A 19,929-nucleotide genomic window follows, 5' to 3' on the forward strand; every position below is an offset into this window, starting at 1 on the left:
AAAAATATTTCCTCCCAATGCCAAGGAGTTGAAATCCATATCAGTATAAGTTTAAAAACAACAGGCACAGGCTACAAACATTTCGGCTTTGGAAGGGGTGTAATTCATACTTGCGTTTGGGCAAAGTCTCTGTGCACTGGGCAAAAGCGTAAAACCTGGGCCGTGAGCAGACGCCAAAATAACAACGGTTTGATAATCTCGCTCTACTTATTGCTATCTGGCGATATACATCAATGCCCTGGTCCAGAGACTGCACTCAGAGGAAATCCGCCAACGAAGGCACAAATAGAGGAAGCGATCAGTCACCTGCAACTTGCTGCTGTCGAGAGAGTGGACTTGGTGAACGGGCTGTCCTTAGGTCTGCTGGATGTTGTGCCATCCAATGTGATTAGCGATGCGGCTAGCGGACATTGGCAGCTGCAGCAGACGCAGCGGGAGATGCCTGGTGCGAACGCGGCGGTGGACTCGGGAGCAGGCGGATGCCGGGTGCCGAGGCGGACGAGTGTGCGGCTGCAGTGTGCTGCTGGGGCTGCAATGCCAGGCGCTGGTGGACACCGGGCGCTGGAGGGGACGAGGACGGGACGGCTGCGGTCGGCGGAGTCTCTGGTAACTGGAGGACATGCAACACTGACGGGACTGCTATCCGGGGGAGGTGAGGAGGCGGACACGCACTTTGTTTGTTTGGAGACACCTGTGGTGTCGGCTACAAGATCGATGCCGAAGGCCACTACCGTGAGAAGTAAAAACTTGGTCTTCACTGAGGAACAAATATCCGTTTTTGCATCGAAGGGTTTGCATTGTTTTCATTTAAACATTCGCAGCTTACTGCCAAAGATCACGGAGGTACGTGAGCTTGCCAGGAAAATCAAGGCAAGTGTTTTATGTTTTTCAGAAACATGGTTAGATTCTTATATTACTGACTCCGAAGTTGAAATTGAAAACTTTGTTATCGTTCGCAAAGACCGGAATAGACAAGGGGGTGGGGTTTGCATATTTGTGAGGTCTGATATTGATTTCAATCTAAGACGGGACCTGGACAATGTTAACCTTGAAGCTGTGTGGATTGATATTTTGCTTCCAAAAAGCAAACCAATTTTGTGTGGTGTTGTCTATAGACCTCCAAATCAAAATGACTTCATCCAAACCTTGGAATGCGTTAGTGCAGGCTGTCATGATTTTTTAAACCAGGAAGTCATTTTAATGGCAGATAATAATATTGATGTTTTGAATACAGAAGGGCCACTATACAATGGCTTTTGTGACTTTCTGAAAATGCATGGTCTAACCCAATTAATTAGTGTTCCAACCAGAATAACTGAGCATAGCCAAACTGCCATTGACCACATTATTGTATCTGACACAAGCAAAATTCTACAAAGTGGTGTCATTGTGTATGGAATTAGTGACCATTTTTTAACCTACTGTATCAGGAAAGTTAAGAGGGCTCAGATTAAATGTCACAAATCTGTGAAAAGCAGAAGTTTAAAAGGGTATAATGTTAAAAATTTTCAGGACATACTTAATAATATCAACTGGATGGAAATTACCAACATATGTGATGTTGATACAGCATGGGATTGCTTTCAATCTATTTTCTTGGAAATACTTGACAAGATAGCCCCATTAAAAGAGACCAGGATTAAACAAAGATCACAGCCTTGGATAAATAATGATATCTTGGACACCATTTACTTGAGGGATAAAATTTTAAGTGAGTTTAAAAGAACCAAGCTGCCTGTTCTTTTTAAAGAATATAAAGTACTCAGAAATAAGGTTCAGCGAATGGTGGATGAGGCGAAAAAGGATTTTTTTATGTCTAAAATTGAGGAGCATAAAAAGGATCCCAAGAAATTGTGGGCAACTCTTAGGCCTTTGGGGACAAAAGAGAACCCTAAGCAAAAACAAGGTAAAATAGGCCTAGATATTAATGGGTCCATATTGTATGATAAAAAAGTGGTGGCAGATACTTTCAATAGTTTCTTCACAACAATTGCAAGAAATCTGGTGCAGAAGCTTTCATCTGCGTCAGGTGTTTTTAGTGATCCACAGAGGGTGCATACGTTTTATGAAGAAAAGGGAGTTCAGCCAAACACTTTTTATTTTAAGCAAGTAACAGAGGAGCTGGTATTAAAAAAACTTAAAGGCCTAAATCCTTCCAAGGCTACCGGTTTTGATAACATCTCTGCCAGATTTCTTAAGGATGCTGCTGAAATAATCACTCCTGTCATAACTTATCTTATTAATTTATCTATTGAAAAAAAACATTTCCCCAGTAAATTTAAGGTGGCAAGAGTGATACCTCTATTTAAAAAGGGGCCCAAATCTGATCCTGGAAATTTTCGCCCTGTATCTATCTTGTGTTCAATATCAAAAATTGTGGAAAGGATCATTTATGAGCAAATAGACAGTTATTTAGCAGAACATAACCTTTTATTTGACTTCCAATCAGGCTTTAGAAAAGCCCATTCCACTGATACCTGTCTGCTTTATCTTACAGACTTTATTAGGAAAGAGGTAGAAAAGGGGAATTATTGTGGCATGGTGTTAATAGACCTTCAAAAGGCCTTTGATACGGTTCAGTATGATGTCCTTTTGAACAAACTAAAAGCCCTAGGATTTTCTCCAGCATCTCTTCAGTGGGTGAGGTCATACCTGGTGGGCAGAGAACAGGTGGTAGATGTGGAAGGGACCTTGTCCTCACCACTTAAATTAACTTGTGGAGTTCCCCAGGGGAGTATTTTGGGTCCTCTCTTTTTTTTATTATATGTCAATGATATGTCGTTAGCTATAGATTGTAATTTGTTTTTATTTGCAGATGACTCAGCTATTCTAGTCTCTCATAAAGACAAATCAGAGGTGGAAAGGCTGCTTAGTTCAGAACTCCTTAACCTCAGTGTTTGGCTAACAGACAACAAGCTGTCTCTCCACCTTGGCAAAACAGAGTCAATTCTTTTTGGGTCTAGAGATAAACTGAAAAAGGCTATGGGGTTTAGGGTAGTCGTAGGTAATGTTGAAATTACAGCCAAGGAAGCAGTTACTTACTTGGGCTGTATACTAGATAACAAATTATCAGGTGAGCTTATGGCCCGAAAAATTATTTTAAAGGTAAGCCAAAGGACTAAGTTCCTAGCAAGAATATCCAGCCTCTTAGATAGTAAAACTTTAAAAATCCTGGCTGATGCGCTTGTTCAATGTCATCTTGACTATGCCTGTACATCTTGGTATACAGGCATTACTAAAGGTCTTAAAGACAAGCTACAGATCTGTCAAAACAAACTAATCAGAGTGATTCTTAAATTAAATCCTAGAACTCATCTTCTTTCTCACCATTTCTCCAGTCTTGGGTGGCTCAGAGTGGAGGAGAGGGTTTCTCAACTTAAACTGTGTTTGGTTTATAAAATAAGAAATAATCTGGCACCCAAGTATTTATGTGATTACTTTTCAAAAATTAGTGATACGCACAATTACTGTACCAGGGGGAGTTTCACAGATTATAGGCCCTGTCGCTTTAGGAGCTGTGTGGGAAAGTACTCTTTCCTATACTCTGCAGCTGTCTTGTGGAATAGTTTACCTTTAAACCTTAAACTGTTGAGCTCTTCATATTATAATTTTAAATCTTCAGTAAAAAATTGGTTATTAAACTTATAAAGAAAAAAAGAAAGGAAATAGAAATCCTTGAAGTAGTAGGAATACTGTATTGTCTGTTTGTCTATTTGGGAATTTAGTCATTGTTTCTTTTGTTTTATTGTGTTTTTATTAGCTTTATTTTATTTGTTTTTTTTTTTTTTTTTTTTTTTTTTTTTTTTTTTTTTTTTTTTTTTTTTTGCTCCCTTTTTTTATTGTTCCCAATGTTGTTAGTCCATGTACTGTTATTCATTTTCCATCATAAGGACCACAATGGAAACAAGCCTTTGGGCTTTTTTGTGTTTTTATCCTTTTGAACACTTCGTGTTGATTGATGTTGTTCAATAAAGTTTTCATTCATTCATTCATTCAAAACACACACACACACACACACACACACACACACGTTTTTTATTTGTACCTGTTTGTTACCATTTACTTTTTTTGTTATTGATAGGTTTATTCTTACCTGTTTGGTATTTTTTGAGTTATTGAAATTTTATGTTTTTGTTAGAAATAAATGATTGCTTTGTCTCATACTTTGTCTTTTCCTTATAGGTCATATTTGTCTGTAAGCATATTTTTGCATCTTTGTCTCACCCAACACAAATGGTTTTACAATTTTACATTTTTAAATGTAACATTTTACAATTTTAACTTGTGATAAAATTTCAAACTTGAGAGGTTAAGTTCATTACAACAATGATTTATAGATTTCATCCTATATGCAGCCATTGAGTACTACAGCCATCTGGCTATTGATATTTTTCCTTTTTTTGTTATTTTTATACCAACATATGTCACCGGATGTCCTTAAAGTCACCAATTTTTTAGGTTTTGGCTGTCTGAACCTAATGGAATGTTTTTTTAGTTTTTTTTTTTTACTGAAGTAAAATAAATATTATATATTACATAAAAATAAGCATATTTTACATTAAAAAATGGTACATTTAGAGGTAAATAAATTCAAAAATACCTCAAAAATCACAAAATTGCATAAGTTGATAGATTTTATTTTATCGAAGATGGTGATATGGTGTTTATTGAACACCTGAGACCTTCGTGCCCACATTTGTCCACAAAGGATGAATTAAGGGTTGCTACACAAAGGATGCTTGAGGGTTAAAACAGAACGTTCAAATCAGGGTATTTCTAAATTATGAAAATGTTTTATGTAAAAATCATACTCACATAAGCGCACCTCAGGAAACTATATAAAAATAAAACAAAAAATGCAGTTTATGACCCCTTCAAGCACTATGATAATCCCTGGATTTATCCTTTTGCCTTTTAGCTTCTGATACATTTATGAGATATCTTTTTTTCTTTTCTGTACTTCACCAAATAGCCTTTTGATTTTGGAAAAACATTTCTCTATCACACCTTTTTATAATCTTATTGTCCCTACATTCATCAGTTTTGGAGGTTTCAGCTTTTTTTTTCATTACTTTATGTGTTGTTGCTTGGTAGACACAAGTGCATTGATAGTGGTTGCTTCTGTTCTCAATTTTCAGCTGCAGACAGCAGGAGGAACAGATTTGATGGTCGTACCAGCTGAAGGAATGTCTAAAGGCCAAGAAAGGTTGAAGCTGTGCAAGTAGAGCTTAGTTTAGAGGCCCAGTTGTTACTGTATTGATTTCATAGATTTGTGATTGAAAAACATATAATTTCCTAGATTACTATATATATATATATATATATATATATGTGTGTGTATGTATGTATGTATGTATGTATGTGTGTATATATATATATATATGTTTAATTTTTGTATTCATTTAATTTAAATTTAATACATTTCAGTAGAAATGCATCTGCAAAATTATTTTACAAATTGCAAAGGTTTGTTCGCTTGTAATGCACAAACCTCTATAGGGAAGCAATCATGCTCTAACTTGTGTAGCAGACTGCACTTCCTGTCTCCAGGGCTGATGGAGGCAGATAGAACAGCTGCTCTGTGAATGGACAGATATGTCGTAATCATCCGGCCCAGTTGAAATGAAAGGTCTTTAATGTACATGTGACAACAAAAGTTAGACACTACACATTTCATAAAGACATCAATCTGAGAATGTTATACCATAATGGCAATTAGCAGCACTATACCTACTGACTCAATAGATTTAGTATTAAACGTTTATGTGGAATTTTATCTCAGGTGATCAAAATCAAGGCACAGTTTCAAAAAACTAAATTAAAGTATTTACTTTATCAAAGTCCATTCATATACTTGGATAAAAATGACTGTTTAGAGTTCATGAAAACAAATAAAAAATAAAACATCTCAACTGCCTCAGCATGCAGTGCTGCTTTGTTTCCTGTAAGGATGGCAGTCATCACAGATTAAGAGACTCAGAGAAGATGAACTCAAGTCCAAGCTTATTGGAGGTACAGTAGGTGAAAACCGTGGTAACAGGTGAGTAGAACTGATTTGAAAAATAACAGTCAGGAGAATGTCAGAGGAATCACACAAGGAAATAACAACAGGCAACAGAGGAATGAGGAAACAACAGAAAATCCACAGAGTAAAACACAGGTGAGTAATCCACGAGTACACCGGGGTCCTTACAATGATACAATGAAGAGACAGACAACAAAGAAAGACATCAAGGCACGTCCGAATCCAATGTTAGTTTTGCTTCCTGTCTCTTGAGATATGTTCAACAGACTGATTTTTGAAGACAGCATAGATGTATCCTTTGATATCCCACAATCCTGTGCTTTCCAATGCTTAACAGCTAAGCTAAAAAATAAATATGGTATCTGATAGTTAGGTTGGTGGTCAGTTTCTGTGTAAACATACGTTTTTGACCAATGTTTTCCACTTTTAAAGAAATTTCTAGTGAGAAATTATATTAAAGTAGTTAAATATTCACTTAGTTATTACCAAAGTTCACTCTATAGATCATAAAACCGTAACGCTGCCTCAGAAGATTGCTGGTAGATGAGGAGCAGGTGTAAGGGAGTAATTAGTCTGGGGAGAATGAGCAGTGTTCATGGAGTCGGAGAGCTGGGTGGAGTGGGATGTGACGTGAATCATGAATAAAAACAAGTCTAGCAGGTTTATGGTCCTTCAATGTAGGGACAGAGAAAATGGAAACTCTTTAACTGGAACCTGGACCTGGATTATTTGCTTCCAAAATGAGAGGTGAGAGAAAGAGCATGTAGGCTACACATATTCAATGATTTAAAGATTGTGCAAGCTAACTAACAGGGGCACAACATTGTAATACAATATAAACAAGGAATAGGTATGAACAAAAAGGGTGAGTGCTTGCCTATATCTAAAGAAATTGAAACAGACTATAAGTGAACTATAAGTGAAATACTAATCATTGAAATAATTTGAAAGCTTTGTAATCCACTTTAAAATTATTGCTTTTGATATAAAATATTCATCAAACGCCTGCTTTTTTACTCTTTTTCATATTTAAAAACAAGAACAACTGTTTTCACTTAACGTTCCCAACAGATATGGACAACGAGACTTCTAATGGACAAAAATCAAAAATGTCAAGGGGCTCGACTTTTTTGCACTACTTTTTCATTGCATTTGTTATAATCCTTGTTGGAGTATGGATAAACCAGGTATGTATGGCATTTAATACAGCCAGAAACCATATAATTATGGGTATGCTCCATTTCCTTGATACACCACTTCGCCATTTTTTTATGAGATTCCAAATGACGGAGCATATAAGTTCAGTCCAAAGAGCACCGAACAAAGAAACAATGTTTGATCACTTCACTGGAAGTAGAGAGGAACATTTGCTTAGTAGTCATTGCAAACCACCACCTCAATATTACAGGAAGTTTATCTAAAATAAATTAGATGTATTTGGGTCTCTGGTATCATTGAAGAGTTTAATGAAGCTTAGATGTGGTTTTATATAAAGCAATTTATAAATGTAATTAAATCTAATATATATTTTGCATAAATACACATGGGTGTATTATATGTTTATACATTTGATTAATGTTATACACATTTATATTTGATTAATATTATAGGTAACACTTTAATTTAGGGTCCAATTATCACTATTAACTAGTTACTATGCATATGACTAGGATATTGGTTGTTAATTAATATTTATACAGCACATATTAATGCCTTATTCTGCATGACCATAATAAGCAGTAATTATGAGTTTACTGAGGCAAAAGTCGTAGTTAATTGTTAAAATTTCGGTTGAAGCAGAGGCAGAAGCAGGATCTAAGTGCAGCAGTAATATTTAATAAACAGTCTCAAAATAAACAAAATAAACTCAGAACGAAAACCAGAACAACCTACACTTGCAACATAAAATAACTGACAAAGAACAAGACAGAACACAGGGTATAAATAGACAGAACTAAAGAGACAAATTAACAAGACACACCTGAACTGAACTAACTAATCAATAAGTAACTATGGAAACAAACAGGCAGGGGCGGAGGAAGACTAAACTGAACTAATAGACAGAACACAGACAAAAGCCGTTTCTCAATACCAAGTAAGCTAAGTTCGGAGTGGAGTCCTTAGTAGTTCGGACTTGACAAGTCCCGAGGACGGGAGGACGCAAATCCGATAATTCTGAAATGGAACAGCGGCGTACTTGATAGCGTCACTCAGCTCGCTCTGGCTACTCCGGTTATCTCGTATATTTAGGCTACAATAAAACAAAATATGTTATAAACCACCACTCTGCCTCTTTTCATTTTCATTTAAAAAAATCTTAAAACATAATGGCCACACAAATGTGGTTCAGGCAACGCAATTGATTATCTTCACTGCATATATGTATAACAACACGAAATATAAAACGCAACCCTGCTCTTTTTTTCATTTTAAAAATATGATAAATAAAAAACATAATATTGGTCATTAAAACTAACATTTAGCAAAAAGAGACAGGGTTGTGTCGTTTTATTTTATTACATATGTACATACAGTGAAGAGAATGTAGGCAACATGTATAATAAAATATTTTATATGTTTTAAATATATAAAATAAAATGACATAACCTTTTTTTGTTAAATGTCAGTTTTAATGATCAATAATAGCCATTATAAAAGTATAAGTAGCCTAAAAGGTATAAGAAGCTATACAATAATAAAGCAAACGATTCAGTCAAACATAAGTCAGCTCTCTAGGCTACAACGTTAAAGTTAAATAGACTAAATAAAGCTATGAAACTTCACTATGCCCTCAGCTTAACGTTTTGCCAGGGAACAAATTATAGATTAATATGAGACAACAACAACAAAAAAACTAAAACAAAAAAAATCGTGCGTTAGATATACACAAGACGATTTATATCTCATGTTAAATCACTAAACTAGAGACATCCGAGCCAGCGGCAAACGTCAGAAGCACTAACCGAGGAAAGGCTGTTCTCGGCGGGGTACATGAGCCCCGAGCGTCCGATTGCCTGGATCTCACAACTCCGAAAACATCAGATCAAATTTTCAAATAGGCGCTATCTTTATAAATAAACCAAAGATTTGAGCTTTAAACAACTACATTCTCACCTGAAATACTCTTAAAACTACATTTTGTGACACAATTACAGCAGTATTTTTAAATTACGCGGGGTTTGGTTGGTGTGAGATGCATTCTGAGATACCTGGCTGTCTCAAGTCCGCACAAGTCACCTCTCGATGCATCCTCGGTAAAAGGGGCGGATCAAGAACACATCCGGGGATTTGAACTGGACTTGACTAGATGTGAACTTTGAATTGGAACAGTACTTGGGCAGCGACTGATGACGATTCACAAGTCCACAAGAACACAAGTACAGACAAGAACGCATATTGAGAAACGGCTAAAGACAGAAATAAAAAAAGACTGAGAGTGATAATAGAATATTAGTTAGAATTGGACCCTAATCTAATGTGTGACCATATTATACTATACATATACTATGCCATTATAACTGAAAGTTATGTGAGTTTCATCTGTGCTTGTTGCAAGGTGTTCCAAATGATCACATTTTCTCAAGTGAAGTTAACTTTGACAGATCCCACAAACTAATATGTGATATATGAAATGATGTATAATATTATGTTCTTAACTTTCAGATATATGACACCAAACAAAATCAACAAAACCCCAATTCAAGGGATTTAGGTACTTTTTTTATTTCAAATACAGGTCTTAAAATATTGATTGATATAATACATACTTTTATTTTATACCTTTATGATGAATAAGACAGTATATGAGGGCTAAATTAAAAGTAATTCTTACTAATCAACCAGGTGAACCGCTCCGAATTCTTTTGATTGGAATGACAGGGGCAGGAAGAAGTGCAACAGGCAACACCATCCTGGGAAAGAAGGTTTTTAAATCCGAGATATCATCATCCTCTTTGACTAAGCAATGTGAAAAAAATAATGCAACAGTTAATGGAAGAAATATATTAGTTATTGACACCCCGGGTCTGTTTGACACCAGCTTAACTACAGCTGAGGTGGTCAACAGAATTAAGCATTGCATTTTACTCTCTGCTCCTGGTCCACATGTCTTCTTAGTTGTGATTCAGCTGGGCAGATTCACAGATGAAGAGGCAGAAGCTGTTAAAATCATTCAAGCAGTTTTTGGTGAGGAAGCCTCTACATACACCATGGCACTGTTCACTCATGGAGATCGATTGGAGGACAAGAACATTCACACATTTGTGCGGGACAGTCCAAAACTGCTAAGTTTTATCAAAACTTGCAGTGGAAGATTCCATGTGTTCAACAATAAAGAACAAAATCCTGAACAGGTTGTTCAGTTGTTTGAACAGATTGACAAAATAGTTACTGGGAATTATGGGCAACATTACACCAGTGAGATGCTTGAAATAGAGAAAGCGATTGAGGCGGAAAAATATCACATCCTGAAAGAGAATGAGGAGCAGAGAAAGAATGAAACAGAAGCTCTGAGGGCTAAACTTGAGGGTGAAGCTTTTGAAAAAGCTAAAGAAAACCTGGACAATGAATTTGAACAGCAGGCACAATGGCAAGCTGAGAAAAATGTTCGTATGCGAAATGGTGGGTTCTCTTTTCTTAATCATGTAAGAACTTTTTTTTTCCAAAAGAAACCTGAATCTTGAAAAGAGCAAAATTAAATAAACCAAATAAAACATTTCACTAAACTAAAAACTTAATAAATTAATATATATATTTTAATACGGAAAATTTAATTATATGTGAAACCGAACATATAATGTGCAGAATCTATAAATAAACTCTCCAGTGTCTGTGACTAGGTATGGTGGCCGAGAGAGCTCAACGCGCCGCAACTGAAGAAAACACATGCATACAATATACAAAATGTATTAACAATATGTTCAATGTCATCAGAATACTAATAAGAAAGGAACAATGATCTGAAAACTAAAATAAATAAATAAAAAATAGAGAAAAAGAACACGAGGGAAAGATATTAATCTATACATCAGTTACATTGTACAAATTTTGTCGTTATGTTTAAAAAACAATTATAATAAATGTTAGGTAATGCAGGGTCCAAAGATGAGACACTCACACACAGATATATAACGCATATTTTAAAAACTTTTCTTGCATAAAATGTATATTTATTTGCAACAGTTATGCTAAAAGCAACAATAAGACATTTCTGGTAATAACAGCTATTCAGCTGATGGACATCCCAGCTGTAAATAATGAGGAAATTACATTGTCTTTCATTGCTCCCTTCATTAAGTGCGTTTAAAACAGCTAATGTTACATAATGGCCCACAAGTGCCCTGCTCACTCCAAAGTGCCCACTTCAAGGGCTCTGCCATCTGCTCTTCGAAGGAAGTAGGGCATAGGGATGCTCACGAGCAATAAGCACATCCCAGCCGGGTTCGTCACTTATTGGGGTCCCCTGGAAACATTTCCGTTGTGGTCTCTGCTATTTACAGCGCATTTCTGTATTTGGTTGTGTTGAGAATTTGGAGCATAGGCCTACTCAATGTGTTGTGAAGCATGTGTTGTGAAGCTGACGAAGATGTTTTCTTAATTTGCGGGTGTTTTTCTATTTGCATGTGTTTTCTTCAGTTGCAGCGCGTTGAGCTCTCTCAGCCACCGTACCTATAGGAGCATAAAAGGGAAATTTTGCCAAACTCACTAAATGCTCTAGGAACAATAAAAAGTAATTTAGAAGAAGGCCTAGTCCTATAATTACTGTGGTGTATTATGATAAGAGATTATAAATATAAGTTGGCAATTTACCTAATAAAGCCTTGGCAATAAGCAGCAGCATATGCATTTTTCTCCTTTGGTACAAGGAGGACCAACCAACCAATTTGGACCAAGTACAGTGATGGGTATGTCATTTTACTCATTTTAAATTGAGTAGCTTTATAACTCTGATTATAAACTTATAATGTGATGTAATTGACTATTTTATAATAATCATCCTTTTCAATTATGTAGGGAAGATTATGGTATTGTACTTATGCATCTGCCATAGGTATAGCAACAGCATGTTCCATCATTCATATTGTCACCATTATATGTTTAGTTATAATGGACTTTTTGTTTGCATTCACTAATTTCTGTCTCCCTTTGTTCATGTTCCCGCCAATCCTTGGTCACCATGGTTTCTGTCATTATGAGTTCATGTTTATCAGCTGTATATCCTAAATTACCTCGTTTGTATTCACTTTTTAAGTTTCTCCTTTACCGTCAGTGAATGTCCGGTCGCGTTATGTGTGTGTGTTATTCTACTACCTGTTTGGATCGCTACCTGTTTGGTTTATAAGTAAACTTTGTGTTGGAACCTTAGTCTTCTGTGTCTTCATTTGCCTGCCTGCATACACCGTAACACATACACATTACATTAAAGATATTTGATCATATGATCACGGCCTCACTACCACTTTACAGTTTAAGCTATCACTCCACAGCAAATAAAGTCTAGTGTTCACTTTATCCATAATCCTATGCAGCATGCAACATTTTGACTAGTTAAAGAATTCATTAAATGTTAATTTGATGAGCCATAAATTACACCTTGTAAAGTAAATATGCCATATGACATGAATAACTCCAATTACTGAAACTGTGAACTAAAAAAGGCGAGGGAAAAAGGGGTTGGCTTTGAATGCTCAGCTCCTCATGACATGTTACCCAGAACTACTGTTGGGAACACAGCTGGCCTGAAAGACTGGCCACTGACTGGCAGTGGTGTAGCAGACAAGCACACAGGGTAAAGCAGATGTTTTTGGTGGGTCATGATTAGGCATGTGACTGTATACATTTTTTATGTTTTGATAATTGCTTAAGCTTTTATCATGATATACAGTATCGCGATATTGAAAGTTGCAAAAAAAGTGTTGTCATACTTTAACAGGTTTAATCATTTCTTTCTCAAAACAAAATAACTCTTATGCACTTTTTTTGTGTATTGCTTTATTGTATTGAAATGTTCAAAGTAAACAAATGTTTTAAAAAGATTAAAGTGCAAATCATTAAAAAAGAACAATAGGTAACTGTCACATTTTGAGGTTTTTTTTTTATCTGTTTTTTTTTTTTCTGTTCTGTTCACGCCTGAGTTTTATGGTTAGTTTGTTAAATAGTTCTGTTCATCTTTCATTCCCTGCCTGTTTGTCTCCATGGATACTCATTGTTTGATTCATTTAGTTCAGGTGCTCCTCCTTTAGCTACCCTGGTTTGCTCACCCTATTTTTACCCTCAGTTTTGGTTTGCCCTTTGTTCTGGTATTAGCTGTGTATTTGCTATTTAGTTTCAGCTGTTCAGTTGTTTCTCCTCCGATTCCCTAGTCTTCTGTTCGTGAACTTAAATTAAACTTCCTTGGATTTTGATTCCTGCTTCCAGTGAGTGTCTGAACCAAACAGTGTGACAGTAAAACTTTACAATGAGCTCTCATTAGTTATACATCAACTATAACATTAACAATGAGAAATAGCATTTGTTACAGAAGTTATTCTTTGTAAACGTTAGTTAAAAAAACAACTGATCGTTAGATCATGTTATCTCAGGTCCATTAAATAATACAGTTACAACTTTTGATTTTAATAATGTGTTATTAATGTTCACATTAACCACCTAAGATTAATACATGCTTTAGAAGTATTGCTTATTGTCAGTTTATGTTAATTAATGAAGTAACTAATGTTAATGAATTGTAAAGTGTTACCGAACAATAAAGCATAGCAGACTCATGGAAAAATACATTTTTGTCATGACTAATTTATTAATGACTCAGCATCATCTGTATATGTCAGGATTCCATCTCCACCACCACGCTCATCTTCACCTCCGCCCACTCATTCTCTCTCTCCGCCCTCTCATCCAGTCACCCGTTCACTATCCCCTGATTACTGATCACTGTCACCTGTGTCCCATCACCATCACTCATTATAATCCACAGTCACCCCTCAGTCATTGTCTGGTCTCGTCATTACATGACCCACAGACTCCCTCACACTTACCTGGATACTTACCTGCTTCGGATCCTCTCCGTTCCATCCTGCCTGCCTTCCTCTTCAGCCATCGACCCGCAATCATCTATGAGAGAGAGAGAAAGAGAAAGAAAGACATTACCAACCAGCTAAGCATTCACTGTTATTCTGAGTTGCTGTTACTCACCTTCTATCTGCATCTCCGCACTATCTGCAATAAATGCGTTAACCTTACCATCTTGTCTGCATCCTCTGTGATCCCTGACAGAAGACCAGACCCAACATGCAGAAAGCGGAGTCTTCAGCGGACTGGTACACGGATTCTCCAGCCGAATCCGTTACTTCCATTCCTACCATAACAACACGTCCACTTCCGCATTCACCCGCTGCTTCGTTCACTGCCTCAGCGAGTCCCATGGCCCGGCCAGCGACCTACTCCGATGAGGCGGAGAACTGCAGTGGGTTTCTTCTCCAAACATCTCTCTATTTCACCATGAACGAACATCAGTTTCGCAACGATGCAGCCCGAGTCGCTTTCATGATTTCCCTCCTTACTGGTCAAGCACTTCAGTGGGCTCAGTCTTTGCGGAATTCCGAATCTCCAGTGGTAAAATCCATAACTGAATTCACTCGTCATTTCAAAGAGGTTTTTGGGCAAACTGTTTCTGAACTGTCTGTTCACGATCAACTGTATAATCTTCGTCAGGGAAGTTCATCGGTGAGTTCATTTGCCTTGCAGTTCAGAACTCTAGCCGCATCCAGCGGCTGGAAGCCACTGGGACGAGGTCGTGTTCGTCACTTCACTCCCACTTTAATTCTCCGTATCGACTGTTTGCATTCTGAGGAGATCTCGTTTATGGTGCTGGAGGAGTCCACCGCGGATATCATCCTGGGACGCCCATGGTTAGTGCAACATCAGCCAACACTCCACTGGGAATCCGGAGAGATTCTTCGTTGGGGTGAGGATTGTCACATATCCTGTCTTAGTTCTATCAAGAAAACTCGACCTTCAGTTCGTTCCAAGTCATCTATGGGTGAGTTCAGTTTTCCTGTCTGTTCAACCTTGGTGGAAAGCCCAGAGACTCAGGTCCAAGTCGAGATCCCAGTGGAGTACCGGGCGTTCCAGGATGTATTCAGTAAGGTCCTGGCAACGAAGTTACCACCTCACCGGCCATGGGACTGCGCAATCGACTTGCTACCCGGAGCCATCCTTCCCAAGGGCCGCATTTATCCTCTGTCCATCCCGGAACAGAAGGCCATGGAGGAGTACGTTAAGGAAGCCATGGAGCAGCAGTTCATTCGACCATCTACCTTCCCTGCCGCTTCGAGTTTCTTCTTCGTGGCCAAGAAGGACGGAGGCTTGCGGCCGTGCATCGACTATTGTCAACTGAACTCCCAGACTGTAAAGCTCCGTTATCCCCTTCCTCTGGTCCCAGCCGCCCTGGAACAGCTTCGAGGTGCTCGCATCTTCTCAAAACTGGATCTCCGAAGTGCATACAACTTGATTCGAATTCGACAAGGGGACGAATGGAAGACCGCCTTCGTGACCCCCTCAGGCCACTACGAATACCGGGTTATGCCCTTCGGATTGTCCAACGCTCCTGCAGTATTCCAGGGTTATATGAATGAAGTCCTTCGTGAGTTCCTCAACCGATTCGTAGTGGTCTACATAGACGACAGACTCATCTACTCTTCTTCCATGTCAGAGCACCGTCAACATGTCATCCAAGTCCTTGAGAAACTGAGAGAGCACCAATTATACTTGAAGTTGGAGAAGTGTGAATTCCATATCTCCACCGTACAATTCCTGGGTTACATCATCAATCAACACGGCATTCAAATGGACCAGAGGAAGGTGGAAACCATTCAGAACTGGCCACAACCCTCTTCAGTAAAAGATCTTCAAAGATTCCTGGGCTTCGCGAACTTCTATAGACGCTTCATCCAAAAGATGACATACAGTCAGACAAAACATACAGTCAGATCAGTGCTCCTCTCACATCTGCTCTCAAAGGCCGGCCCAAGTCTCTGTCCTTATCCCCCAGCGCCATTCAAGCATTCCAGCACCTGAAAGAAGCCTTCACCACAGCTCCTATCCTCGTCCATCCTGATCCGGATCTTCCATTTGTGGTGGAGGTGGACGCCTCTTCCACAGGAGTAGGAGCTGTTCTTTCTCAGCGGCAGGGTGAGTCACGTAAACTCCTTCCACGTGCCTTCTTCTCCAAAAAGCTGTCCCCGGCGGAGCGGAACTATGACATCGGTAACCGGGAGCTGCTGGCCATCAAACTGGCCCTAGAGGAGTGGAGACACTGGCTGGAGGGAGCTAACCATCAGTTTGAGGTAATTACGGACCATCGCAACCTCGAGTACCTCAGAAAGGCCAAGAGACTGAACTCTCGTCAGGCCCGCTGGCCTCTCTTCTTTACCCGGTTCGATTTTGTAGTATCATATCGACCAGGGAGTAAGAACTGTAAGGCGGACGCACTCTCCCGGCTTCATCACACCTCTCTAGCCGACCCTCACCCTGAGCCTATCCTCCAGCCATGATCCTCAGTCCCATCCTCTGGGATATCGACCAACAGATCAACCAGGAAGTAGCATGCCAACCCGCTCCACCGGGAGGTCCAGAAGGGCGCATCTACGTACCCCCACATCTTCGGACACCCCTTCTGGACTCAGCTCACACCGTTCCGGGCTCTGGACATCCGGGTAGCAAGCGTACCCTCTCGCTCCTCAGTCAACGGTACTGGTGGCCGTCCATCTCCCAGGATGTATCCAGATTCGTCCGCGGATGCTCAGTCTGTGCCATAACCAACACCCCGAGGAGGCTCCCAGAAGGCAAGCTAGTGCCACTACCTCTTCCTCTGCGACCTTGGTCCCATATCAGCATAGATTTCATGACTGATCTTCCCAATTCTGAAGACTTTACCTGCGTATTCGTCATTGTGGACCGGTTCTCCAAGGGCTGTAAACTAATTCCTCTACCTGGTCTTCCCACAGCTTTTGAAGCCGCAGAAGCTCTCTTCAATAATGTCTTCAGGAATTTCGGCATCCCTGAGGACATCGTCTTGGACAGGGGACCCCAGTTCATCTCCCGGGTATGGCACGCCTTCTTTAAGCTCCTCGGGGTCACTGTCAGCCTCTCTTCTGGTTACCACCCTCAGACGAATGGTCAGACTGAGCGGAAGATCCAGGAGATAGGACGTTACCTGCGTACATACTGCCATCAGTACCAGGACAGCTGGAGCCGCTACCTCCCCTGGGCGGAGTACGCTCAGAACTCCCTTCGGCAGAACACCACCGGGCTCACCCCCTTCCAATGTATTCTCGGATATCAACCTCCACTCTTTCCCTGGTCGGGTGAGCCCTCGGAGGTTCCAGCTGTCGACTTCTGGTTCCATCAGAGCGAGAGGGTATGGGACTCAGCTCACGTGCACCTCCAACAGGCTGTTCGGAGGCACAAGGAACATGCGGACCGTCGTCGTCTTGATGCACCTCAGTATCGGCCAGGACAGAAGGTATGGCTATCAACTCGAGACATCCGCCTCCGACTGCCTTGCCGTAAGCTGAGTCCTCGATTCATTGGACCATTCACCATCCAGAGGCAGTTGAACGAAGTTACTTACAGGCTCAACCTTCCTCCTCAGTACAGGATTTCCCCTTCATTTCATGTTTCCCTACTCAAACCTTTCACTGACCCAGTCATTCCTGTTCCCACAGATGGCACTTCCTCGGACGTACCTCCTCCTCCCGTTCCTGTAGAAGAGGAACGAGTCTACCGCGTCCACACCATCCTGGACTCCTGGCGGCGAGGTCCCCGTCTGGAATACCTGGTGGACTGGGAGGACTACGGGCCAGAGGAACATTCTTGGGTTCTACGTGATGACATCCTGGATCCAGCCCTGTTATCCCAGTTCCATGAAGACCATCCAGACCGTCCAGCACCCAGAGGTCGGGGTAGACCTCGCCGCCGGCAGCGCCCTTCTCAGGCGTCAGGAGCCGCCTTGGGAGGGGGGGGTACTGTCAGGATTCCATCTCCACCACCACGCTCATCTTCACCTCCGCCCACTCATTCTCTCTCTCCGCCCTCTCATCCAGTCACCCGTTCACTATCCCCTGATTACTGATCATTGTCACCTGTGTCCCATCACCAGCACTCCTTATAATCCACAGTCACCCCTCAGTCATTGTCTGGTCTCGTCATTACATGACCCACAGACTCCCTCACACTTACCTGGATACTTACCTGCTTCGGATCCTCTCCGTTCCATCCTGCCTGCCTTCCTCTTCAGCCATCGACCCGCAATCATCTATGAGAGAGAGAGAAAGAGAAAGAAAGACATTACCAACCAGCTAACCATTCACTGTTATTCTGAGTTGCTGTTACTCACCTTCTATCTGCATCTCCGCACTATCTGCAATAAAAGCGTTAACCTTACCATCTTGTCTGCATCCTCTGTGATCCCTGACAGTATAACTCTTTCAATATATCAGAACAGACTCTGTTTTATTCTAGCTTCATGCATTCTTTTTTTTTTATCAACACTTGAATGTGGGTAAGTTTAAAAAAAAAAGCAACATTTTGAGCAAAAGGCTGAGAAAATCTTGTTTTTGTAAAAAAAAAAATTCACTTCAACCTTCAGATTTACACCTATGGCTGTTTGAAACAAAATACTGTTCAGAAACTGTGGGTTACCAATGTAATGGCTGCATTTCTAATGAACCATAAGCGCCATCTGCTGTCAGTGATTAATCTATGTTTGGAGCATAAGGCCAATAAGAAATCCTCCCAAATGTGAATTCATGGGGAGTGAAACCAAACCACCCAGGACCCACCCAAAATATTTGCTTCATTAAGCTGGAACAAAAACAAAAGGATAAAAAAAAATCTCCACAGAGCAGAATCAAAAAATATTTATTTTCTTAAATCAGTTGCAAATGCTAACTGTGCATGTATTAGTGAGTACACTGCAGGGGTTGGACAATGAAACTGAAACACTGGCCACTATAGTGTTGAAAGTTTTTCACGCCTAGATGCAGAGCCTGGTGGTCAATCTTCACTGATTTTGCATTCCATCAGTAAGAGGAGAGTGTGAAAGGTTGAATCAACTGAGCAACATACACAATATAATGGAAGACATAACAAATTTCAAAAGAGGACAAATTGTTGGTGTGCGTCTCACTGGCTCATCTGTGACCAGGACAGCTAGTCTTTGTGGTGTATGGAGAGCTATGCAGGGTAATGTTGGCATATCACCGCGTAGGACAAAACACATCCAAAGGGAGTAACTGCCGATGCAATAGGAAGCTGTCTGAAAGGGATGTCCAGGTACTAACCCATATTATATCCAAAAAACATTAAACCACAGCTGCCCAACTTGATGCGCACCTCGACTCTCCTGTTTCCACCAATGCAGTTCATCAGGATCTCCATGAAGATGTAGGCTGAGTGGAATCCATAAGCGGGTCTTTATTAAAGGATCTGAGCATAAAATCCAAACAATAGTCACAACTCGTAGTCAGGTCACAGGCCTTGGTCGAAGCACAGGTAAAACAATCCAATAGCATACAAATCCAAAAAACAGCAATCCAAAAGCATGAGTCAAATGGTCATAACAGGAGGCCTCAAAAGAGAATGGTAGAACACTTAGTAAGGCAGAGAACTGGCAATACTTCGCAATAAGGCAGTGATAGCACATGGCTTAAATACAGGGTGACAGGAAATGACAAGACAGGAAATTATGTGGCAGGAACAGGAAGTAACAGAGTTCAATATTCAGGTGATGGCTTCCTCTGATGGACTGGTGCCTGATCAAACGTTACCCTCCACAGAGTCAGTATTCATGGTCGGGCTGCTATAGCCAAACCTTTGATCACTTGTACCAATGCCAAATGTCAGTT

At 40.0% G+C, this 19,929-nt stretch overlaps 1 protein-coding gene across 1 annotated transcript; it reads left to right on the forward strand.

The window, feature by feature from the left end:
• The first annotated feature begins 5,421 nt into the window (after positions 1-5,421).
• LOC311284656 (GTPase IMAP family member 9-like) lies at positions 5,422-12,380 on the forward strand. Its single transcript, XM_084399825.1, has one exon. The coding sequence runs from the start codon at positions 9,829-9,831 to the stop codon at positions 10,705-10,707; it is 879 nt and encodes a 292-aa protein (XP_084255951.1). The 5' UTR covers positions 5,422-9,828; the 3' UTR covers positions 10,708-12,380.
• Positions 12,381-19,929: the final 7,549 nt, after the last annotated feature.

The sequence above is a fragment of the Rutilus rutilus genome (genome assembly GCF_951802725.1).
Source record: "Rutilus rutilus genome assembly, chromosome: 2".
Taxonomy (NCBI): Eukaryota; Metazoa; Chordata; class Actinopteri; order Cypriniformes; family Leuciscidae; genus Rutilus; species Rutilus rutilus.